This window comes from Labrus mixtus, chromosome 19 (genome assembly GCF_963584025.1).
Source record: "Labrus mixtus chromosome 19, fLabMix1.1, whole genome shotgun sequence".
In the NCBI taxonomy this organism is placed as follows: domain Eukaryota; kingdom Metazoa; phylum Chordata; class Actinopteri; order Labriformes; family Labridae; genus Labrus; species Labrus mixtus.
In genome coordinates, this window is record NC_083630.1 from 1704078 (window position 1) to 1730691 (window position 26614).

Consider the following 26614-nt stretch of genomic DNA (forward strand, 5'->3'; position numbering starts at 1 on the left):
ACACACACACACACACACACACACACACACACACACACACACACACACACACACACACACACACACACACACACACACACACACACACACACACACACACACACACACACACACACACACACACACACACACACACACACACACACACACACACACACACACACACACACACACACACACACACACACACACACACACACACACACACACACACACACACACACACACACACACACACACACACACACACACACACACACACACACACACACACACACACACACACACACACACACACACACACACACACACACACACACACACACACACACACACACACACACACACACACACACACACACACACACACACACACACACACACACACACACACACACACACACACACACACACACACACACACACACACACACACACACACACACACACACACACACACAATTACTCCCTGCTTGCCTGTTTTGTTGTGCTGTGCATTGTATCGTCATGTCTCCCGTCTCCTACATACTACTTGCTTACTTTTTTTTATTTTTTTTTTAAGTAAATATGATGTCATCATATGCTGAAGCAGCTTGTGTTTGTCTCAGTTAAACATTAAACGGAGGAGAGAAAGTGGAGGACAAAGTTCAGTGAACACAAACAGCAGGAACGAGCCACTCGCGCCGTTCTATTGAACGTTTATCTCGCCATCAGCTTGTTTCCACAGACGAGACGTGAAGAGGGAACGCCCTGTTGAATAATGTGAAACTGTTGAACGACCCCACCTAAAGCTATTGAGAGCAGATTGAGAAGCCTGGGGCCCTGAACACGTATTACAGCTAGTCCACAAACACGCTGCTGGTTCCATTCCATCATCAAACGAAGAAAACACCCGACAACGTGACTTAGTGAAAATATGACATTTATTCCTAAAATACCCTTTAAGACTTCTGATTATCACCGTGTTCACACGAGGAGCACTTTGATCACCTCTTATCTAAGAATCAAAAACATGTCCAGTTTATTCTCTTTACAACATTCAAAAAAATGAGATGATGAAATATTAATTAATCAGCTCAGCATGAACTGTTCCGGATCAGAAGGAAATGCAAACCTGAAGATTGAATCCAAACTTCACAGGATCATTCAAACTACACATACGTGACATCACTGACCCTGCCAACAAAGCTGAATCATTTCTGAAACCTCTGCAGCTCTAGACAGTAACCTGTACACTTACAATAGAAACTCTGGCATTATCATGCATGCTCATTTAAGTCTGTTTGAGACGCCAGCGCCCACTTATACAGCAGATCATGCAGGCGCCCACCCACCCCCAATGACATCATAAAGTGACTCACGGGCGTCACTTTGACGCTTAAGACTTTGCCTCTTCTTTACTCTCGTGTGTGTTTCTGAATCCAGGACCAAAGACTTTCTGTTTCACAATTCAGTCTCTTTCTCTTTTTCGCCAGTCTCTAAGTAATATTCATCGTCTGATGTTGTGTCTGAGCTGCTGTCTGAAGACTCCTCAAAAGTGCTGAGGCTGGAAACATAATCCTCAAAAGTGCTGAGGCTGGAAACATAACCTTTGGAGGGCAGACGTCCTCTGGAGGACGGACTGTCCACCTTCTTTAGTCCTGATGAGATGGGACAGGTAGGAGAGGACAGGCTGGGGAGTTTGGACATAGGTCTGGACACTGGGGACAGGGGTGGAGTTGGAGGAGGGGTTGGAGGACCCTCTGTGTCCCATGAAAAGTGGCAGGTGTTCAAGGTTGGGCTCCGCAGGCGGGCCGGCTTTGAGGTTGCCATAGTTACAGACGGAGAGATTCCTGAGCTCCAGTTAGCCAAACGTCTGGTTAGCGATCGAGGAAGAGACCTGGTTTTCATTTTACTGGGGTCACTTGGGAAATATGCCATTAGACAGTCCTTACTGGGCAGGGAATCATACCCTGTGGTCCAATCAGGAGAGACTGACCAGGGGTCTGTTTCTGTCCCTCCAGAAGTCAAAGCAGATTCAGAGAGGTCACCCACACTCTTGAACCTTGACCCGGTGGAGATACGACCAGGCCCTGAGGGTCGACTGGACAGTACTGAACTCACAGAAAATGACCTCCCAGGCTCGATGCCGTACTTTAAGTCTGCATAGGATGCAGAGCACTCCATGTCCTGTCCAGGACCTGCACTTGGAGGACCAGTAAATGCCGGACTTCTTCTTGAAGCCCTCAGACTGATCCCTTCCCTTGGATCTACAGGTGAAGGGGATTCTCCGCGGCGCTGAAGCTTTGGGCTGTAAAAGACATTGTCATCTGTAACCTCGGGGGAGGGAAACGGCGAGACAGGTGAGAGAGAGGAGAAGGGGGAGAATGGGCTCCTGGGGCTGGGTGTGGACTTCCTGAATTGAGGAGGAAATCCAGCTGAGAGGTTGGAGCTCCTTCCAGGACTGGGATCTCTACAGGGGAGGAGCTGGGTGGTTGTCCTGTTGTCTTTGTAAGAGTTAAACATGTGTGTTGTTGAGCTATGAATTGTCAAAAGATGTTTTTGTTTTTTTTCAGACACGTGTTCCATGCAAGCATTTTGGCGGTCTTGATCGATTTCTGGAGGTAGTTCGTCTGACCAAATATCAAACTTTTCTGCTGTCAGGGGGCCTCTGAAAGGTGTGGTTGTTGTGATGGAGTATCTGTTATGTGTCCATCTTTTGGTACTCTGTGTTTCCTTTTCAGTGTCCTCCAGAACCTTTGCCTCCTCCTGCTCTGGCTTTTCTAAAGTTTTGGTCTCAGCAGGTACGTCACTGCTGATATCTCTCAATCCACCAACAGAAAGTGTTTGGGAGCCTCGCCTCCATTTCCAAGGAAACGATAACTCATCATCAGACCGTCTGGTGCTGAATGTTTGTCTCAGTCTGCTGAGGACTTGGTCCACTCTGTTGTAAGTCTTGTTGGTTCTGTCAGACTCTGCCCTTGATAAACTGGAGTTTGGTGTGCTGACACTTTTCTTCAGAGCAAAGCGACTTCTCTTTGGGCTTTGTTCATTGTTGCTCTCCACTGAAAAAAATCTGCTTTTACAAAGTGCACTGTTCTTCATTTTTCTGCTTCCATCATCAGTGGAACGACTGTCTGTGGAGCTGCTTCCACTCGAGCTCTGTTCTGAAAGATTTCCTGGTTCACCTGCGGTTTCCTTACTCTGCACTTTGTTTGGCCTCTGACTGAACTTGTTTTCTGTCGCTGTGGTTGCAGCTTGTTGCAACAGTTTAGATGTGCTGTTCTTTGAAGCTTCAGTAACTGCTTTAGATTGAACGCAGTAAACCAGTGTCTCAGTTACACATGTTGAGGATGAGGTCTGTGCTTTAGCTTCCTGCAGAGACTGGGAGCCAATATCTACTCTGTTCTTTACAAGTAATATCGTGCTGTTCTTGTTGTTGACTTGATATGTTTCTGAAACTCCAAGTTTGGAACTTTGCTGGGTGGAAGGGGGCTGGAGGAGGCTGCCGGATGACACAGGGGGTTTGGACATATCTGAGGTCACGGCTGAATCAGTTTGTTTAGAAAGATGTGGGGTATAGTTTATAGGGTTTTGGAAGAGTGATCTGGGTGTCACAGTCTTAGTTTCTCCCGTTGTTGACCTTGTAGACATGAGAGTGGAATAAGGTGGGGAGCTATATCGAAGCTTATAACCACTTAAAAAGTCAGGGGGGAGGGAGAGGGGTGCAGAAGAAAGGACCGTGCCAGGTTCAACTGATAGAGTCCTCTCCTGTCTGGGTCTGGGTTCTTCCTGTGTTTTCTGGTCAAAGATCAGCGGGTTATTAGATCCTAGCTCAGATCTGTCTTGTACCCTGGACACCAAATCAGCGGCGTCGGATGAAAAGGATCGGTACTTGCCTCCTTTCAGCGCCTGTATGCTGGAAGTCCTGGATGTGGGGGAGCACAGAGAATATGTATTTGTGGTTGGTGAGGACCTGGAGGAAGATAGAGGGCTTGTTGAGACTTGAGGTAGTTCTGGATTCTTGATCGGCTCAGAGTGCTGCAGATCCACACAGTCCTCCCATGTTACTCTTCTGACTCGTTTTTCCTCTGAGCGAAGTTTCTTTGAATCTCTCTTTTGGCTGCTTGAGAAATCTTTCCCTTCCTGAGCGCTAGAAGAGTCTGAGTTCGGGCTGGTAATGTTAGGTGTGGCAGGGGGGGTTAAGGGAGAGGGAATGGTGATGGGGATGGAAGGAGTAGCTGGAGCAGGAGTAAGGAGGGACGTTCTTGAGAAAGAGAGAGAGGTGGAAGCGGTTGATACAGGACTGGGCTCTGTTTTAGAGAAAACTTTGATTGTGGGAATCAGACGGGATGCAGCTTTAGGTTGGAAAGGAACAGAATTAAAGCTTCTTTCAAAACCCAGAGGTTTGGAATTCACTGGGTTGGTAAATATGGATGTTTGTGAAGATGAGGTGGTGTGTGATGGAGTGTGAAGGTGGTTAAATACAGTATTAGTGGTAGTGTTGGTTGGGTGGAGATTGGAGGCAGTTTTAGAGGCTGGAGCCTGATTATTGAGAGTGTTGGTGACACTGGAAGACAAAAGAGGATTGCTCAGATTGTCCTTGTTGTATGGAGATGTGAGGGTTAGGTTGTTTTTGTATTTACTGGTGCTCTCAGGGGGTGAATTTAAGCTTTTGGGATTTAGCACAGTAGATGGTGTGGCTGTAAATGAGCTATCACTTACATCACACTCTCTGAGATCTTTAGGATGACTCAGTGTTTTTTGTGGTGTAGATCTGTTAATTTTAGAACTAAGAAAAACATTAGGCAAACTCTGAGGCTTTTGTGGTCCTCTGTTGTTTACACTGGATTCACTTTGCTGTTTGACAAGCTTGTCTGAATCATGTTCAGGTGAATGCTCCAAGATTCTCTGTTTGATGCTCTGGGATCCTCCCTGTGGCTTCATTAAAAGGTTCATGTTGCCTTTGCAGAAGGACTCTGTTGTGTTATTGTTGTCTCTGTTATTGGCAATTTGCCTATTACATCTTTTGATGTCAGTTGGACTTGCAGAGGCCAAGTCACTATTATTATTATTGGGTGGAGCAAAGGGTGTGTTCCGCTTGTCTTTGACACTCGTATCGTTGAGCTTCAGAGGGGAACTGCCTTCCTGAGAAACTTGTTTCCACCAGGAAGTGGATGTCAGGGTGGTTCTACGAGGGTGGAGGCAGATAGAGCGGTCGTATGACTGTCTGGGAGAGGAGCCATAGCTCTCTGAGAATAAGTTTGTGTCTGAACCCCTGAAGCTTTGTTGCCTGTCTGGCAATCCTCTGCTCAGAATAGCCTGTTTGGAGCATAAAAGATTGGACTGGGCCCTGGTGACTGTTTGGGCTTGTTGGGTAAAGGATGCATCTTCTGCATCTCTTTTTATCGGTGAAGCAGAAAATAATTGTGTTTCGAACACCGTCCTTTCTTCTTGATTGGAGAAAAGAAGGGGGGCCGTTTCAGTTGTTTTACAAGAAATGGAAGATGGAGATTGGAGGGGCTTTAATTTGTTGTGGTCATTTTTGTTATGGAGAGTTTGAGAAAGGCGAGTTGGGAATAATTTTCCTTTCTGATCACTTGATGCTGGGTTTATCTTTGAGAGGGGGGAGGCTGCATAAGAGATCCTGCTGCTGGATCTTCTTAAAGACAGAAGAAGACTGCTCGTTGTTGGCTTTGAGCTTAAGGATGGCAGTCCATCTTGATTCTTAGTTTGCTGGTTCCTCCTTTGAACATGTGGTTGAAGGGAAAGGGGAGATTGGGGGGATGAAGTTGTTGCTAGAGGACTCGAAGCAGCTGCATCTATTTTTCTATTGTCGAAACGTCCAGAATTTACATCCAAAGAGACGGTGTGAATCATCTTCCTCTTACATCCATAGTCCAAACTTGCAGGACCACTCTTAGTTGACCAGTCCTCAGTGTTCCTCCTGGTACCATGAAACGGAACCCTTAAAGATTCCTGCGATCTGTCCGTCAATGACCTGTCTGCAGTCTCCTGATACCATTCATGTGCGCAGTTTGTTGCAGATTTGGTCACATCCTGTAAACTTCCCAGAGCCTCAGGATTGCTCGTTCCCTCAAATCTTCGGTTTCTTCTCAGTCTGCTGCTCCAGTGAGGAGCAAGAACCGTCACCACACTGGAAGATAACATGGTGCTGGGAGGCTTGTACCGTTCCTCAGGATCTGTTTGAGTATCAGACTCTTTATTTGAGACACTACTGTAGTCCCTATTAGTCTCCAGTTCTTTGGAATTCAATGAGATCCCATCGTCATTCTTTCTGTCTGTAAACAGTTTTCCTCCAGACGATGACGAGCCACTGAAGATTCTCACAGACAAGCCAGATTCTGATGTCTGTCCTTTGTTCTGTGAACAGAGGAAAACACCAACTTTAACTGGAATTGTTTGTTAGACAAATAACTGGGATCTGAATTATAACCTTCTGCTTTTAAGTCTTTTCTTAGATGATTTTGACATGCACAATTCAAAGGATGAATAAAGCACGGATCAGATAGTCGTACTGTTGAGGATTAACACTTATCACATGTGTGAAAGTTATAGCAGACTGGGGGGGCACGTGTCTGTGCATCGGGCGAAACTCTGCTGTGCGCGATACAGAGAGCAGAGGAGAATTGTAAACGTGCGACCATGTAGAGACAGAAATGACATGCCGTCGTGTAAATAAGATAAATAACATGAGTCTATTTAGTTTGTTTAATAAAAGGACGAGGTATAGACCTGTTCTATAGGAAAGGTATCCTTATGACTTCTGTTGTGATCTGGCACTATATATAAAATAAAATAAAATGACATCAACTTGACCATCAAGGCAGGGCGGGGGGTGCTTGTGGGGGGAGGGGCGCCCTCTGATTTAATGGTAGGGGAAACACTGCTTGTAGTTGTGTAAAGACGGATGGATCAGAAATAAAAGCTGGAAACAAAAGCGTTATAAATTTCTTACATTTCTTTTCATGTGTTTGTTCTTTATCTTACTCGTTGAGGTACAGAAATAAACCAGGAAGGTAATTTAATAAACATTCAAGTCTTACCTGACAGCAGCCGCCGTCAGCCTTCCTTGTTAACCTGATGGAGGAAATGAAAAACAGAGGAAGGGTTTTTACCTGCCCGTAGATTTGAACAGTCTAAAAGCTTAATGCATGCACCTGATGAAGGATATCAGAGTTACTGAGATCTTATTTTTGACTTGAAAGATGTTCACAACAAAAACTACCAAACACATGTTAATTCAATAAATAAATAGAATAAATGTGTGACCTTTGCTGTAAATAAAAGTAATCTAACGTAAGTTTTAAAAACAAACACTCCCAGTCGTCTGAGCGGGGCTCTGAACAGTCGACCAATCAGACTTTCACGGCGGATCGACAGGATGGTCAGCATTCCTCTGTGCTCCACTTTCCCACAGTCACATGAACACAACACTCACTGCATCACTAACACACTTACACACTGTTTTTATGTTGCCTTGGAACACCCTCAGTGAAACACACCCATATATGGTTATGTTTCACGACAGGTGAGAGCAGGTGAAGGTGTGTGTGTTTGACCAAAGAGCTATACTGACAAGGCCTCAGTAATCTCGCACGCACGCACGCACACACATACACACTTAACTATTGGAAACAGCTGATTTAAGGATTAAGCAATGAACATTATCAACACACCTGTGCAGACTCAGTTCTGGATTCTCATTGGCTCTGAGGTCTGGATTCGCATTGGTTCGGATGTCTGGATTCTCATTGGTTCTGAGGTCAGGCCGGCTGCAGAGTCGTAGGAACAGACAGGAAGTGAACGAGGGACTGACAGGCTGCTGAGGAGTGTCTTCACTTCTGACGGAGACGTCTGATAGGATCAGACCTGCGACGAATGAAAGGAGGTTATAAAAGATATGATTTACTTAGAATTCAAATATAAACGAAAATAAAATCATTTTAGTATCATGTTATTGTTTATTTATATTTAGTAAATAGATTATAATTCAGGTCTCTCTATTGTGTGACTTCATGTTGTCTTTGTTTACATCAGGTGTTTACTTCCTGTTGTCTTTGTTTACATCAGGTGTTTACTTCCTGTCTCAGGTCATGTTATGTACGAAGTGAAACCCCCAATCAGCTGAAGAAAATAACGCTGCCCTCTAGTGGTCGGAGGTTCAAACATAAAAGGAACAGAATTTATCCTTTTTACATAAAAACTGATTCAATCTGAGTGTGTCATATCACACCTGTAGTTTGAGTCTCACCTGTGTGTTCTGCTTCCTGCGTGGTGGCCGACGGGAAACTCTGTCGACCGATTGGACGCTGATCAGGACGCTGATTCTCCCGGCACAAACGTTCATACTTTTGATTTCTAAAAAAAACAGAAAATTTCAAATAAAGATTTTTTTCTTAATAAAAATGATTATTTAAAAAAAAAAATTATATGAAAAAAGGGATTATAATTATGATGTATTTATTTACAGGAAATATTTTAAAAAATGAATCAACAACTTAGGGGAGATCAAAGTTCAACGGAAAAAACGTTTTAGTGGTTTACGTTTTCAGTTTTCAACACACGCACACACACAGAAACACATGCACACACACACACAGAAACACACGCACACACACACAGAAACGCACACACACACACGCACACGCACACGCACACGCACACACACACACGCACACATCAAAAGATCTGATTGGTCAGTGGGCGGAGACTTCCACAGGTTGGTCTCTTATCTCCAACATAACCTGGAGCAGGTTAGGTGTGCAGCATAAGGTTACCGTGGCGATAGGCAAAGGTAAGAAGTGAACAACCTTCGAATGAAAACCCAGAGTTAACCCTGAAGTGACTTCGCTAACCCCAAATCCTGCTTTGTAGTCCAGGCCCCAGGAGGACACAGAGCCAGGAAGAGAGCTAACCCTTCAGCTTCTCAAAGTGGCGTCTGGGAGGGACGCGTTGTCGTCTTAACTGCTCCAGTGAAGAACCCGACCAAGAGCACAGGCTGGGACCCCAGAGGTCCCCTTTGGAAATACCAGACCCATCGGCTGAAGTAGCTTCGATATGACGTGCCCGTGGCAAGGGGAGGAGCCATCTGGTCCTGGAGGGAATGCAGGCAGGTGTTGAGGAAGAGCAGACCAGCATATTGTTGGGCGCAGCAAAAATGGTGGACAAGGTGGGAGGGTCGATGCTAAACGGGAATTACACCTGGAAAGCTCAAACACCTGGGGTAAGAGTGAGTCTCCAGCATGTAAATGGTAAATGGACTTGAGCATGTATATTTATTTTCTAGTCTTCTGACTACTCAAAGCACTTTTACACTGCAGGTCACACATTAACACACTGATGGTAGAGGTGTGTAAAGAGTCCATCAGTGTTAACTCATCCATTAGTACATTCACACACTGATGGTAGAGGCTGCTGAGTAAAGAGTCCATCAGTGTTAACTCATCCATTCATACACATTCACACACTGATGGTAGAGGCTGCTGTGTAAAGAGTCCATCAGTATTAACTCATCCATTTATACACATTCACACACTGATGGTAGAGGCTGCTGAGTAAAGAGTCCATCAGTGTTAACTCATCCATTCATACACATTCACACACTGATGGTAGAGGCTGCTGTGTAAAGAGTCCATCAGTATTAACTCATCCATTTATACACATTCACACACTGATGGTAGAGGCTGCTGAGTAAAGAGTCCATCAGTGTTAACTCATCCATTCATACACATTCACACACTGATGGTAGAGGCTGCTGTGTAAAGACCCACTGTACCTTACTGCTGCCAAACAGCCCGCTACACCTGACGGCAACACCAGGTGCTCAAAGCAGTGGTTAATTACAAACAGGTCAGAACTAAGAGGCACGCCACCTTGGTCAGAGCAGGAGAGCAGCCGGCGTGCTCAACTCTGCATCCCAACCGGAGCTCCGAGTTGATTCGGGCAGGCAACTCAAGTTCCCAGACCACGTCACAGCAACTTCATTGAGGCCAGGTTTGGTGCTCCTAATAGAGCTGACCGTCCCCTGGTGGGACTGCACAGCTCAAATACCAGGACCTGGTTATGAGCGGCTGTAGAGCTGTGAAGTCGTCCAGGTGGGGTCTAGAGGAATTGGGGGCCTCACGTTGTGCAAGGTCTGTGTCATGAAGAGGATAACGTGATGAAGAGGATATGTTTTTATATAACTGTTGGTGTTCTTTAATCTTTTAATAAATTGTTGAGTCTCTCCTCCCAACCTTCAGGGCAGAGTCTTCATCATCATCATTACATGTCTTTAATCGAAACATGACCTGACCTGACAGAGAGAGAGAGAGAGGGAGACAGAGAGAGAGCGAGAGAGGGAGAGGGAGAGAAAGAGAAAGGGAGAGAGAGGGAGACAGACAGAGCGTGGTGTGTGTATGTGTGTCCTCCTCCGTGGGTGTGTGTGTGTTCTCTGCCAGCTAACACTTACATAAGCTCGGAGCAGGGTGGGTGTGTATCAGCTCTAACAAACATGTAAATACTGCAGCAGAAAAAGACTCAACGAGCAGAGTGAGACTTGTTGCTGACACACCTGCCAGGTGAGCACTTTACCCATACGCCTGTACATGTGGTCCAGGTGTACATACAGCACTTTACCTGTATTCATTCTCATAAAGAGCAGAGCACACAAGAGCTGTGTGTGTGTGTTTAATGTTTACTCTGAACAGCGTCTGTGAGCTCGCCTCTCTCTCACACACACGAAAATCTGCCCACTTAAAGTCAGACCGTCGTTATAAGCACCACCTAGTCTTCCCGCCTCCCACTGCTGTCAATCCCCGTTTAACGAGCAGTAATCTAAGTGGAAAATGTGCCGAAATCACTTGCAAGAGCTCATGAACATCCTGCACCGTGACATGTTTCCTTGTGTCAGTGACTCAGCTCGATATTTGATCAAACTTTGAATTTATAGAATTGTAAACGCAGCCCGGCTTGGATTCCTCCCCTTTATACAGAACAGCTCGCAGCTCGGAGGATAAGTTTCCAACGAAGCAAACGGAGACATTAAAAGTTATCGGATAATTTAAACATGTATTTAGGAAACACAAACATTAATAATAACCGGGAGTTTCGTCAAGAAGCAGCTGAAAGACGTGTTGACGTACCGTGAAGCTGCTGTCCGCGCTCCTGCTGCTCCGGAATGAGGCGTCTCCGCGCTGAGCTCACACTGAGCTGCGTCACTTGTTGACATCATGTAAACCGGCCCAGCCTCACCGAGCAGACCGGCACAACCTCACCAAGACCACCGAGCACTCGGTTCAGATCAAATTTACACACTGACCTGAGGAGGACGGCATCATGTCCGGGTGACAACAGAGGTCAAAGTTCAACACCTGCACAAAAGGTGAACTGTCACCACCTGGCTGCCCTGTAACAGCCTGAAATGTAGTAACTGGTCGATAATGTAACAAAGATGCTGAGCCCAAAACGTAATAACTTGTTGCCTTAAATTTCGGGTCAGTTATTAAATTATGGAGCAGGCAAAATACTGTTCTCCTAACAGTGTAATCATTTTATTGCATCATAAAGTGAGTCAATCATTTATGGATTAAAGGGCTTATTGCTTCAATGTAGAGCGGAATATCAAACAAAAACCCCAGCCCACCATATACATACAGCTCAATCAAGTTTCTATCTATTAACCATCTTGAATCCATCGAGGTGTAATTCTACATCACACCACAGGAGGTCAGTGTTGCTTCAGAAAATCATTTCATGCCAGACAGCAGATCAGTGATTGTTTCTTTTAATCTACAGAAAATAAAATAATAGTTGTATAGTTGAAGATTCCTCCTTTCCTCTCCATTGCTCTGGATCAATTTGCCAGATGGCCTGAACACTCCTACCAGGCGATAGGAGGAGATGCTGCTTTGCCACAGAGGGACCTCCTTCAGCACCATACACAGCAGATAAAGGGAAAGAATGGGCTCGGCAGTCTGCTACATCATGTTTTATCTTCTACCTGACCAGTGTCAGTTTTCTCCCCCTGCAGCAGAGATGTTATTAGTTTAACCTCCTCATATTCTCTTTCTAGGTGCCTGAGCCTCCTAGCTCTGGACAGCTTGGTTGTTAAAACCTCTTGGGACCAGATAGCCTCACAGGCCTGGTTATCCATTTTCCTGTAATAAGTTTCTGCATGTTCCTCCTCCTCCTCCTCCTCCTGTTGTTTAAAGAACTCATCCAGTTCCATACCTTTAAGTTTCATCTCCAATTTAGCCTTTTGGATCGGGTCCAGAGCCTCTTTTAAGGACTGAATGGAGCCTCTGCTCTGCAAAGAGGAAGAGGAGAAGGCGCTGTGCTTTGAACTGTTCTGTTCAATTCTGTGTTCTTCTGCTTGTAGGTGAGCAGGCTCGTCTCTGTCAGCATGCGGCCAACCTGTGGAATCTGTCACATAGTCCTTACAGTAGGCCAGGGCTCGTCTTGTCCTAGCTCTCCCACGTTCTAATGTTGTCTTATACCTGGCCCCTTTATCAATCTGAGAAGCAGAAACTGCGCCCTGTTGCAGGTGTAGGCCAGTTAGTTCAGAGACATCATCTTGGGTTATCCTCACTCATTGTTATGTTTGAACGCCTCTCCGGCTCGAAGGACCATTGTTTTAGGTGTAACCTAAATGTTGAGGGCTGAAGCTCATTAACATCAAAACATGAGTTGAGGCATGGATTCCCATGCCTCAACTCATGTTGGCAGCGAGAATGATTCCACTTTAACGTTTTTATTAGCACAGGTTGTTCCGTAATTTGTCAAGTGTTTTTTTCTGTTTTGGAGACAAAATATGACAATTATTGATTTGCCTCATTAACAAAATAATGTTCTATAATTCTAAACAGGCACAGTAAACAGAGGATGTATCAATTAAACAATAAATCAAGTCTGCCTCTGCATCATAATCAAACATAATCACTAAACTCACTTACTAAAACAATAACTCACATGTGGACGCACTCAGCAAAGAAAGGTGGAACAGGTCTTGTCCTTTGGAGCGCAAACTGAGCAATGAACTCTCCTTCCCTTTATGGGAGACCTGATTTGGGGATCTCATTCACCTGTGGCTGATTGCTGCAGCCAGCACAGGTGATTATTGTTGCTCCTAATTGAGCTCAGGGAATCAAGGCAGACATTACATCTCAATCAAGTTTCTATCTATTAACCATCTTGAATCCATCGAGGTGTAATTCTACATCACACCACAGGAGGTCAGTGTTGCTTCAGAAAATCATTTCATGCCAGACAGCAGATCAGTGATTGTTTCTTTTAATCTACAGAAAATAAAATAATAGTATTATTATTCAACAGCCATCTGCCTTTATATTTACAGCAGAAGTCGTGAAATGTTTTTATAAAATGTGACGTCATTTGTTCTCATCTTTGTGTCGTGTCTCCAAACCTGCAGATGGAGCGAGATTATGACAAATGTAATCCGTGTGGAAACTACAGAGAGGCGCCCCTCCTGCTTCCCCCCCTCCTCCCTCTTGCCCCCCGCCTCCCCCCTCGGAGGATGCGAGGTAGGCAGTGTGTGTGTTGCTGAGCGCGGACAGAGACGCGACCATCACGAGAGGAGGCTGAAATCTCGCTCTGGGATCAGATATTTACGCTGTTTTGGGGTCTGAATCAATCGTTGGTTGGTTTGGACTCGTTGTGACTCGGACTCGGACTCGATCATTTGGAATAATCTGGCGATGGTTCGTTTTAAATGCTGTTTTCTGCGGAGCTGCAGCTGATCTTTGATTCCGAGTCCTCCAGGATCTCTCAGCGTCATGGATCTTCGGGAGTCCGCCGTCCTCAAACTTTTCATGGTTGTGTTTGTGGGTGAGTATCGATCATCGATTATTTTTCACGGTGTTAACGTGAATGACTGAAGTGTCACTGTCACGTGGTCGGCGTGTTCATACAGTTCGGGTTGTTACAGACTATCTGATATATCTGTGTTTATAATGATTCATATGGTCGTCCCTCTGCAGCCTCAGATCTGTAGGGTTAGACTCTATGTGTGTAATATGTGATTTAAATTATAACTCAGAGCTCTGTGTTTCTATGTGTAATAATATAATAATATGTAATACAGGTTATATCTTTAATAATAATATAAAGGCTGAGTGATGGAGGGGTCCCTAAATCTCCAGACTGACACACTTTTATATATATCATAGAAAGAGTGGACACTCCATACGGACTTGAGTCCTCTGGTCCTATGCCTCTACCATCAGTGTGTGAATGTGTATGAATGGATGAGTTAATACTGATGGACTCTTTACTCAGCAGCCTCTACCATCAGTGTGTGAATGTGTATGAATGGATGAGTTAATACTGATGGACTCTTTACACAGCAGCCATCAGTGTGTGAATGTATATGTGTGACCTGCAGTGTTAAAGTGCTTTATGTAATCAGAAGACTAGAAAAGAGCTATACATCCTCAAGTTAATTTACCATTCATCATTTACTTCCATAAGTTTCCAGTCCACCCGAACTACTTGTTTAGGTTTACCAGGTCTGCCTAGCAGTCTCCCCTGCCATCTGATCAAACTCACCACCAGGTGGTGATCGGCTGACAGCTCTGCTCCTCTCCCCCAGATCTGATCATTAACACAGAAGTCCAATTAACACAACACCTGACAGGTTGGGCAGGCTGTTCCTCCAAATCACCCCCCTCCATATTTCTTCATCATTGCCCAGGTGGGCTTCCCCAGCAGAACTTCAGAGTCCCCAACTGGAACCCCTTCCAGTTCTCCAACCAGAGGCTCCCAAAGGATGTGCTCACTGACTTGTTTGTTCCAGAGGACCGAGCTCATTCCGAGTTCTGATCAAGCCTGATCAAGGCGAGTCATGAGGTTATTCGAAACTCTCTTAGTCTGGACCTTCCCTGGGACCACTTTGACTGAGTAGAACCTACCAGGAGCGTTTGCCCCATTAACATAGCACAAGGACACACACAGAAAATTGGAATCGATTGTTTGGTTTGTGACGTAACAGGTCAACAGGAAGAAGGTTCCATGGTAACCAGCTGAAAGGGGGCATATCGCCCCCTACTGTAGAGGAGTCAGACATACTTCTGTCAATAAATGGATTCTCTCTCGGTGCTCGTATACTGGGACAAGAACAGTAGAACAATGAAATGGGATTATGAGATGTAACTGTATAGCTCCACTTCCCTGTATATGGAAACATTCAGAGTGACGTTGTTCAAACGTGACCTCTGCCTTAAAATAAGATCTTTCCCTCTGTGTCCTCCTGCAGCTCAAACAAACAAACACTTCCTGCAGACGTTCTCACTGATCTTCTCTTGTTTTCCTGCAGATGGTGAAGGGGAGGGGGGGTTCAAACAGAGGGGGGGGATCTGCAGACAGATGGGGGTTGTTCCTGGATAATGTTTGATGGTGTTTGAAAATGAAAATGAGCCACAGACTCTGTTTTAACTACAAATGTTCTCAATTGTCAACAACAAGCTTTGAATGTTGTTAACGAGTTTAGATTTTTTATAAATACTTTTATAACTTTAGTGAACAGAAATAATTAAAGTATTGGGGCTCCTTCAATCCTCAACACCACTGAAAAACATATCTGAGGATGAGGAAGTCCTAAAGTCCACATAATGATAGATGATCTCTTCTTCTCCTTCTTCTACATTCATCTGATTTATTGGAAAGAGCTCCGGTTAGATCTGAACAGAAGAAACGATCGTCCTCACTTCCTGTTTGAACCCTGAAATAATTTGTTTTGCATGAAGCTAATGATTGCAGCCTGTTAGCGTTGTGCTAATTTTAGCAACATGCTAAGTTTAGAAGCCCACATGGAGAGAATCTGATGAACTTCCTGCAGAGTGTATTTTTTCTTCCCGTCTCCATCATCAGGGAACAGCGTGCGGTGTCACTGCTTCACATCACCTGTGTCCTGCATTGTTGTGTTAGCTAATGTTAGCGCTCTTTAGTTAGCTCGTAGCTTCACATTGCATGTAAACTGACACAGAATGAGCGTGATCTAAAAACTCTTACTAACATCCAAATAATCAGTGAGTATGTTCTTCTTCTCTCTAGTCCTTCACTAAAACAGCTTTTATACACAAGGAGAGGAGCCGGCCGTCTCGTCCATGTAAACACGACCTGACAACAACACAGCCAGCGGGACTCAAGCTTCTCACTCATTGTAGACAGTCAGGACTCAGAGACACATTTACACAGGAGAGACTGGATTTATGAGATATTTATGTGGAACATGACGCACATTCTGTCTTTAATGTTTTAATCCAACACTCTTTCTTTTGTTTACAGCGAATGTGTCAATGATGAGAGATTTAACAGGTGAGCTCATGATCACGTATCAATTGATCAATCAGTCAGTTCATCAAACTGTTTCATTTGTTTTTTCTTTTAAATTAACTCTTTCTTCTTTGTTCTGCGCCCTCTTCTTCTTTTGCTCCTCCTCCTATTCTCCTCTACATCCAGGGGCAGACAGTGTGACGGCTCCGCCCCCTCACAGGTGGATGTGTAATGAGTCTCGTCTGCAGTGGGAGGTGGAGGTGTGTGGAGACGACTTTAAGAGAAACATGGACCACGTGGATCCTAAATTCTGGTGTAACCTCACACACTTCATCAGGTACACAGCTCCTTTATTTTTATTACCATTTAAACATCTACGCTTCCGGGGATTAGCACGCCCAGGCCACCTCCCACACCTGCCACCCCTCTTAGCATCCCCCCCCCCCCATGCCTCTTCCTGCGGCTGGTGGGCCTACAGGGCCGACAGACAGTGTCTGGGTTAGTGATGATGATGATGATGATGGTGGTGATGATGATGGTGGTGATGATGATGATGATGATGATGGTGATGGTGATGATGATGATGATGGTGGTGATGATGGTGGTGGTGATGATGATGGTGATGATGATGATGATGGTGGTGATGATGATGGTGATGATGGTGGTGATGATGATGATGGTGGTGGTAATAATGATGGTGATGATGATGATGGTGATGATGATGGTGATGATGATGATGGTGGTGATGATGATGGTGATGGTGATGATGGTGATGATGATGATGGTGATGATGATGATGGTGATGATGATGGTGATGATGATGATGATGATGGTGATGATGGTGATGATGATGGTGATGATGATGATGATGGTAATGATGATGATGGTGATGATGATGGTAATGATGATGATGGTGGTGGTGATGATGGTGATGATGATGACGGTGATGATGGTGGTGATGATGATGATGGTGGTGGTGATGATGGTGATGATGATGATGGTGATGATGATGATGGTGATGATGATGGTGATGATGATGATGATGGTGGTGGTGATGATGATGGTGGTGGTAATAATGATGGTGATGATGATGATGGTGATGATGATGATGATGGTGGTGATGATGATGGTGATGATGATGATGATGATGATGGTGTTGATGATGGTGATGATGATGATGGTGATGATGATGATGATGGTGGTGATGATGATGGTGGTGGTAATAATGATGGTGATGATGATGGTGATGATGATGATGATGATGATGGTGATGATGATGGTGGTGATGATGATGGTGGTGGTAATAATGATGGTGATGATGATGATGATGGTGGTGATGATGATGGTGGTGGTAATAATGATGGTGATGATGATGATGGTGACGATGATGATGCTGGTGATGATGATAAGATAAGATAATAAGATAAGATATACTTTATTCATCCCAGCAGGGAAATTTCGGTGTTCCAGCAGCCAGCATACATACAAACACACAACACAACACATATATACATACATATCCTACCCATACAAAAAACATGAGCCCACAATACAGTTTGATATATGATATATGATGGTGGGATTAAATCAGTTGATGAAATTACATTTCAGTGTCACCCAATATATCACTCCGCCTCAGCAGGTGTTCTGAGAACAGCAGACAGCGAGTGTTCATGAACAATGCAACAGACTCTGATTCAACTCTGATACATTCAAACATTAATGTACAAGAAACTGACCACCGTTTATCATGGAAACGAACAGTCATAGTGCAGGACGATGTTTGGGTTGCTTGGCAACAGGTCAGTTTCAGATTAAAAAAAGTCTTCGAGTTTGTCTTTAATTTGATTTAATTACTGACTAATAAAAAACTAATTCATGTTCAGAAAACGTGTAAACAGTTCACAATTTACAGTAACAGTTAAAAAATGTATAAGTTCGACACTTCAGCAGCCTAAGAGGGGGAGATAAGGGGGGGGGGGGGGGTAAGAGAGGGTGAGAGAGTGAAGGGTGTGTGGGGGAGATACTGTGGGACCGAGAGGCCTAGTGTTTATACAAGCAGTGACCCAAACCTCCCTCACACACACACACACACACACACACACACACACACACACACACACACACACACACAGTGAGCTGCAGCCAAACACTCAGCCAGTGTGACCGCTAATGTTGAAACTATTCATAAACACACACACACTAAAGGCAACTTGTGTGGGTGTGTATAGTTGGCGGGGAGGCAGGGTCTCCTGAGGTAAGACGTGACATCAAAAGAACGATGTAGAAATGGCATACGAAGCATCAAAGTCATCTATACAACACTGTAATGAGAATATGTGTCTTTCTATCAATGCTACGTGTAGCTGAAGAGAATCTCAATGTGAACTAAAGAGTGGAGAAGAACATACTGGAAAACAGGAAACATGCAGCAGCAGGTTCATTAGAGCACAGAGATGGTAGAGGTGGCGTGCAGACAGTCTATGGTCGTGCAGCGATCACAGGGAATAAAGGTCACCACCCCCTCCCACTGGCTCCAGGTGAATTCTCCTGATTATATCCTGCTGTGTTCTCATGTCAGCTCACTCTGACTTTCTGCAGAATAAATACGAGGAGGCTGGAGGAGAAACTCTAACCCTAAACTTCAGGAGTTTTTCAGGAATTTAGTGAAAGTGTGTGAAAGAACTTAAATAAATAAATATTTATCAGATTAATAAATCAGTTTGTTTAAAAGTGATGTATGTTTTGTTGTTTCTCTGATTTTCAGGATCAGCAACAACAATTAGAAACTTTCCTTCTTTATAAAATCTCGGTCCTTCAGCTGATCGTGAGCACGAGGAGTAGAACTGTGATCCTGCAGTAAGATTCTCTGTTAACCCTCTCTCTCCCCGCCTCCCCCTCTCTCTCTCCTCAGTGAGTACAACCTCTTCAGCCTCTGCACAGAGACCAAGTCGAAGGGGGTTGAGTGTTATTGGCCCAATCCTCTGGTAGAGAGCTACATCATCCGCATACACAAGACCTTTTTCTCCAACTGCACCAACAAACCGATGGAATTGGTGGACCCGCCCGACGAAACGCTCACCCTCCTCATCCTAATCCCGGTGTTCCTCACGTTGGCCATGATCGCTGTGGTGGTGTGGTGCAGCAAGAGGAGCGATTTGTTAGCTTAGCATCAGAGGAAAACGCTCTAAAATCAGACTGTACGAAGTTTTCAGTTGGTCGAGTTTCCCTTTCAGTTGTGCAAAAAAAGATGTGAAACTGATGTGACAAAGACCAAAGTGATGTGTTTATCTTTTATAAATTAATATATGATGTTTAATATTTTATATTCTGACACTCTATCAACACAAGCGACTGTGCTGCTTTAAGTCTTATACTTCAAAACAAACATAAAAAAGACAGTAAACAGGAAGAGACAGAGAGCCGCCGGCCATCCACAGGAAGCGAGAATCCTCCAAAGTTTCATTTTTGATTACGTTTATTAATAATCAGTTTGTGGTCATCGTCATATTGTCAGTAATTTAAAACAAGTGACGGCATGTCAGATTCTCGCGCAATCAAAAACATTTTGTCTACAGATGTAAAGAACCGGATTCAAACTCAGCTTTAAGGTGGTTTTGTGATTGACATGAGACTGTGTAGGACTCGTCTGATTGACATGAGACTGTGTAGGACTCGTCTGATTGACATGAGACTGTGTAGGACTCGTCTGATTGACATGAGACTGTGTAGGACTCGTGTGATTGACATGAGACTGTGTAGGACTCGTCTGATTGACATGAGACTGTGTAGGACTCGTCTGATTGACATCAGACTGTGTAGGACTCGTGTGATTGACATGAGACTGTGTAGGACTCGTCTGATTGACATGAGACTGTGTAGGACTCGTCTGATTGACATGAGACTGTGTAGGACTCGTCTGATTGACATGAGACTGTGTAGGACTCGTGTGATTGACATGAGACTGTGTAGGACTCGTCTGATTGACATGAGACTGTGTAGGACTCGTCTGATTGACATCAGACTGTGTAGGACTCGTGTGATTGACATGAGACTGTGTAGGACTCGTCTGATTGACATCAGACTGTGTAGGACTCGTCTGATTGACATCAGACTGTGTTGGACTCGGCTATGAAATGGAACCAAATATGGACTGGATTTTGATTCTGCAAGTTTGATTAGTGTTGTTGCTCAATGGACTGTTGGACTGGAACAGAACCAAAGACAGTTTTATAACACTGTAACTTATACAAACTATTGAAATATTGTTCATACTCACACTGTACAGATCTGTATGCTGTATCTATAAACACACTGACTTTAACTGAGTTCATGTTCATCAGTCCTCAGACTGAAGGTTCCTCCATTAAAACTCTCAGTCTAAAAACTGATTTTTTTCTCCTTTATTACATTAACAAACACGTTGTGACCTGTTTGTGTTTATGTTTGATCTAAACTACCGTGAGCTCCTGTTTCATCGTTTAACTCAGAGTCATCTTCAGTATGTGTCCGTTGAACCAACGACAAAGTAGTTTACCTCTGAGAACACTAACCTGTGAGCTTTTCACCTTAGGGCGCCATCACACAGAGAAAGGTTGTGCTGGACGCGGCAGCTCCAAAAACGTCTGAGCATATCTGGGGGAAAAACAGCTAGGTGCGCCTGTGGCTGCATGCACAGTTCAATATCCAGAGGTCTTGTTCATGAGTGAGGGTCAGATGGACCGTGAGATTGACAGGTGGATTGGTGCAGCGTCAGCAATATTGGGGGGCCCAGTGCCGGACCGGTGTGGTGAAGAGGGAGCTGAGTTGGAAGCCAAAGCTTTCGATTTACCAGTCGATCTACGTTCCAACCCTCACCTGTGGTCATGAGCTGATTAGGATGCGTCAGAGCTCGCTGGAGGAATTATGAACCAGCCTGGCCTGGGAACGCCATGGGATGTGTGTTTGTGTGGGTGTGCGCGTGGGTGTGTCTGTGTGTGTGTGTGTGTGTGTGTGTGTGTGTCTGTGTGTGTGTGTGTATGTGTCTGTGTGTGTGTGTGTGTGTGTGTGTGTGTGTGTGTGTATGTGTGTGTCTGTGTGTCTGTGTGTATGTGTGTTGGTGTTTGTGGGTGTGTATGTGTGCGTGTGTGTGTGTGTGTGTGTGTGTGTGTGTGTGTCGGTCACTATAAAACTTTAAATAACTATAAATCAGCGTGGTGGTTTATTCCCTGTGAGCGCTCGGAGTCCTCTCGTTTTGGCTCCGCCTACTTCCCCTCATTCTTCTGTGTTGTGGGAACGCTGTGAGTTTCCTTCCTGCCTGTTGAAGCTGCTGAGACGCAGAGAGAAGAATCCTTCAGCTGATCTATTGTCTCCCAGTTTGTTTCCTTCACATGAACAATTATTAGTTTTCCTCTCGTTCACTGAGAGTCTGTGTTCACATCAGACCAAGGGTCAACATCAGGGACATCATCACACACACACACACACACGCACGCACACACGCACGCACACACACACACACACACACACACACACAGATTCATACAGTCTCAAAACTCCAATGTAAGTGTCACCTCCTCCCCCTCCCCCTCCTCTCTCCTTTCCCCCAGTGATCTCTGACTCCCTTGTTGATGTCCAGATCACCAAACAGCTGGACTCTGTCTCTCACACACACAGTTAGTTTTTGTTTGTTGTTAAATGTTTGTCTAATGTTTTACAGTGTAGTCTGTTGTTCAGTTTTTAGGATTTCACTGATGAAACATTGAAGCAGAATTCAGAGTCACTGATTTGTTTTTCTGTAGTTTTTTGTAGTTTTCTGCATGCGGGCAGCTTTTCCTTCATTAATAATTAAACCAATGAAACGAGCTGATGACGAGCTCTCCTCCATGTTAATGTGCAGAAGAAGAAAGTTTCATGAATGTTTTGAAGAAGTGGGTCAAACAGCTGCAGAGACAGAGCGAGCTGCTGACGAGTTAGAGCCTGAACAGGTTGACACACATTTCATCATCCTGATAAAAACTGTCAAAGAACTGTTTTATGAAAAAAATGTTATAAAAAATGACTTTCACACAAAGACATCATCTGAACAGGACATAGATATGGCGAGCTCAGACTGAGACACTGCTCAACAGAAAATCTTCTCCGTGTGTTTCATCAGCACATTAAAGCTTGCTGCCATCCGATTTGCTGACGATGAGGCTTCTTCTTACTCATGTCTATGTGTGATTATGTTTATCGCTCACTGTGATCGAACATAAACACAATCTGACTCCAACAGAGCAGCTGCTCTTTCAGCACATTTAACAATACAGAATTGGGTTATCTGCACAGAAAATTATAAGCAACATGAAACAGTTCAACATTTATCACATTAATGTTTTTACCAACCAGAATCCTCCAGCAAAAACAACTGCAGTTCATCAAGTGTCCACTAGAAGCTGGCTGCAGAAGCACCAGAAGTCACAGACACACACACGTGTGTGTGCGTGTGTTTGTGTGTGTGTGTGGGTGTGGGTGTGCAACAGTGTGATTGTTACTGACATGTCGGAGAGGTCTAGACAATGTGATAATCTCTCTCTCACACACACACGCGCAAACACACACACACACACACACCCCCCCCACACACACACACACACACACACACACACACACACACACACATACACACACCCATACACACACACACACACTCAGCCGTTAGATAAGAGTGTCTGCACAGAGAGGAGTGGTTGTCGTTGATGGACTGATATTTGGACACTAAACCCACAAAGAAATGCTTTTTGGTTTCAGGCTGTAAAATAATAAGAATACTATATATCATAATAATTATAATAATGCAGTAAGCGCCACGCTAAAGATTTACAATAACAATCATCTTTCTCCCCAGTTACTGTACTTACTGGGACTAAATGGTCTGACTACATTCACATACTGGGACTAAATGGTCTGACTACATTCACATACTGGGACTAAATGGTCTGACTACATTCACATACTGGGACTAAATGGTCTGACTACATTCACATACTGGGATTAAATGGTCTGACTACATTCACATACTGGGATTAAATGGTCTGACTACATTCACATACTGGGACTAAATGGTCTGACTACATTCAGATACTGGGACTAAATGGTCTGACTACATTCACATACTGGGACTAAATGGTCTGACTACATTCACACACTTTATAATACTGTAACCATGGTTATAGTATAATCGTACGTTAAACACAATGAACATACATGAGGAAAAAATAAGTAAAAAGCTAAAATAACATTTATTCCAATGTATGCTGTTTACATATGAACTATATATTTTCATCATTTTATTTTTCATATTGAAATACAAACAGCGGGAAACTCACTGGATGTATTTTCTCACAAACTACAGCGGCGCTCTTTATATTGTCTCGAACAGAGCGCACAGCTGAGACTAAAGAGGGAGACGACAACCTCATCAACCAATAATGAACCTGAACTGAGCTCACAGTCACACACAGACACACACTGAGGGTCCACACAGAGTTCAAACTGACACAAACTGAGAGGAGAAAATCAAAAAAATCACAGCTTTCACCTGTAACACTCCTGCTACTGGACTGATACTGGATACGTGTGTGTGTGTGTGTGTGTGTGTGTGTGTGTGTGTGTGTGTGTGTGTGTTTGTTTGTGTGATGTTGGTGTTTAAGTGTGAATAATTAAAGCTGCAGAGCTATTCAGTGCAGTGACCGCACAGTGACCCTGAGGAAACAAAGACAATAATAAATATAGGGCAGAACACAAACTCTCTTTGTTTCTACAGACACACACACACACACACACACACACACACACACACACACACTCACACACACACTCAAAAACACCCACCCACCCACACACACACACACACACACACACACACACACACACACACATACACGCACACACACGCTCACATACACACAGTAACAGTCACCTGATGACATCACAGCAGGATGTGTGATGTCATCAGTTTACAGTAAACATGAATGATCATTCTGCAGCTCTGCAGTGTTACACTAATACTCATTAAAACTGTTTTATTATATATATTTTTTATGGTCACTCGAAAAGGGACCACATTACTCCTGTATTGGCGGTACCTACACGTGGTACCTACGGTCTCTAAATGTACTATGGGAGGTAGAGCCTTCAGTTATCAGGCCTGCTCGTGGTACCTACGATCTCTAAATGTACTATGGGAGGTAGAACCTTCAGTTATCAGGCCTGCTCGTGGTACCTACTGTCTCTAAATGTACTATGGGAGGTAGAGCCTTCAGTTATCAGGCCTGCTCGTGGTACAGTCTCTAAATGTACTATGGGAGGTAGAGCCTTCAGTTATCAGGCCTGCCTACGGTCTCTAAATGTACTATGGGAGGTAGAGTCTTCAGTTATCAGGCCTGCTCGTGGTACCTACGGTCTCTAAATATACTATGGGAAGTAGAGCCTTCAGTTATCAGGCCTGCCTACGGTCTCTAAATGTACTATGGGAGGTAAAGCCTTCAGTTATCAGGCCTGCCTGGTGTACCTACAGTCTCTAAATGTACTATGGGAGGTAGAGCCTTCAGTTATCAGGCCTGCTCGTGGTACCTACGGTCTCTAAATGTACTATGGGAGGTAGAGCCTTCAGTTATCAGGCCTGCTCGTGGTACCTACGGTCTCTAAATGTACTATGGGAGGTAGATCCTTCAGTTATCAGGCCTGCTCGTGGTACCTACGGTCTCTAAATGTACTATGGGAGGTAGAGCCTTCAGTAATCAGGCCTGCCTATGGTCTCTAAATATACTATGGGAGGTAAAGCCTTCAGTTATCAGGCCTGCTTGGTGAACCTACAGTCTCTAAATTTACTATGGGAGGTAGAGCCTTCAGTTATCAGGCCTGCTCGATGTACCTATGGTCTCTAAATGTACTATGGGAGGTAGAGCCTTCAGTTATCAGGCCTACCTACGGTCTCTAAATTTACTATGGGAGGTAAAGCCTTCAGTTATCAGGCCTGCTTGGTGTACCTACAGTCTCTAAATGTACTATGGGAGGTAGAGCCTTCAGTTATCAGGCCTGCCTACGGTCTCTAAATGTACTATGGGAGGTAAAGCCTTCAGTTATCAGGCCTGCTTGGTGTACCTACAGTCTCTAAATGTACTATGGGAGGTAGAGCCTTCAGTTATCAGGCCTGCTTGGTGTACCTACAGTCTCTAAATGTACTATGGGAGGTAGAGCCTTCAGTTATCAGGCCTGCTCGTGGTACCTACGGTCTCTAAATGTACTATGGGAGGTAGATACTTCAGTTATCAGGCCTGCTCGTGGTACCTACTGTCTCTAAATGTACTATGGGAGGTAGAGCCTTCAGTTATCAGGCCTGCTCGTGGTACCTACGGTCTCTAAATGTACTATGGGAGGTAGAGCCTTCAGTTATCAGGCCTGCCTACGGTCTCTAAATGTACTATGGGAGGTAAAGCCTTCAGTTATCAGGCCTGCTTGGTGTACCTACAGTCTCTAAATGTACTATGGGAGGTAGAGCCTTCAGTTATCAGGCCTGCTCGGTGTACCTACAGTCTCTAAATGTACTATGGGAGGTAGATCCTTCATTTATCAGGCCTGCTCGTGGTACCTACGTTCTCTAAATGTACTATGGGAGGTAGAGCCTTCAGTTATCAGGCCTGCTCGTGGTACCTACTGTCTCTAAATGTACTATGGGAGGTAGAGCCTTCAGTTATCAGGCCTGCTCGTGGTACCCACGGTCTCTAAATTTACTATGGAAGTTTGAGAGGAAGAGGATACATCATGTCTGACAACAACAGACACATTCAGCTGAAAGTCACCAGATAACATGGTCACTCTTTAATCCATAAAACCGACAAGGACTTTATTTTGCCTCTTTTATCCTCTTGAAGTCTTGAAAGCCTGTTTCTAACATTTTAGACTTCAGTAGAGTTTATTCTTCTGACAATCAGGAGAGGAATCTTATTAGCTCCTACTGTTGGTTCTGATGTAAGGCCCAGAGGAGGACTATGATAGTCAAGATGAGTCAGTGATGATGCCTGAGCTTCAGATGATGTTTCTTAGCATCAGTACCCATTGTAGCCCTTAAAGCTAATTTAAGCTAGCACACTTATGTTCACAGATAACTAATGGGTCCAATCATCATCATCATCTTTTTACTGCAAAGCATACAGAGAGGGGTCACTTAAAGTGGTACTTTGACACATACATATTACTATGCTGAAGCATGTGATTTGTTAATATTGTCAAATATTGATCTGTGAGGTTGTTTAACATAAGCGAGAAGAACTTCTGTGAAGGTTTTTGTTTTGTGTGTGACACAAGCAGGACTTAGAGA

The 26614-nt window shown here is 44.3% G+C and overlaps 2 protein-coding genes across 2 annotated transcripts; one reads left to right on the forward strand and one right to left on the reverse strand.

The window, feature by feature from the left end:
- Positions 1-905: 905 nt before the first annotated feature.
- On the reverse strand, positions 906-11312 carry zmp:0000000991 (mucin-2). Its single transcript, XM_061064992.1, has 7 exons — positions 11127-11312; positions 8255-8361; positions 7766-7872; positions 7680-7717; positions 7047-7080; positions 1576-6363; positions 906-1545 (listed from the first exon to the last, which is right to left on the reverse strand). Exons 1-7 carry the CDS (start codon positions 11213-11215, stop codon positions 1444-1446), a joined length of 5265 nt encoding a protein of 1754 aa, XP_060920975.1. The 5' UTR covers positions 11216-11312; the 3' UTR covers positions 906-1443.
- Positions 11313-13523: 2211 nt separating this feature from the next.
- LOC132994266 (receptor activity-modifying protein 3-like) lies at positions 13524-20659 on the forward strand. The gene is made up of 4 exons (XM_061064506.1): positions 13524-13827; positions 16285-16314; positions 16459-16609; positions 19187-20659. Exons 1-4 carry the CDS (start codon positions 13776-13778, stop codon positions 19440-19442), a joined length of 489 nt encoding a protein of 162 aa, XP_060920489.1. The 5' UTR covers positions 13524-13775; the 3' UTR covers positions 19443-20659.
- Positions 20660-26614: the final 5955 nt, after the last annotated feature.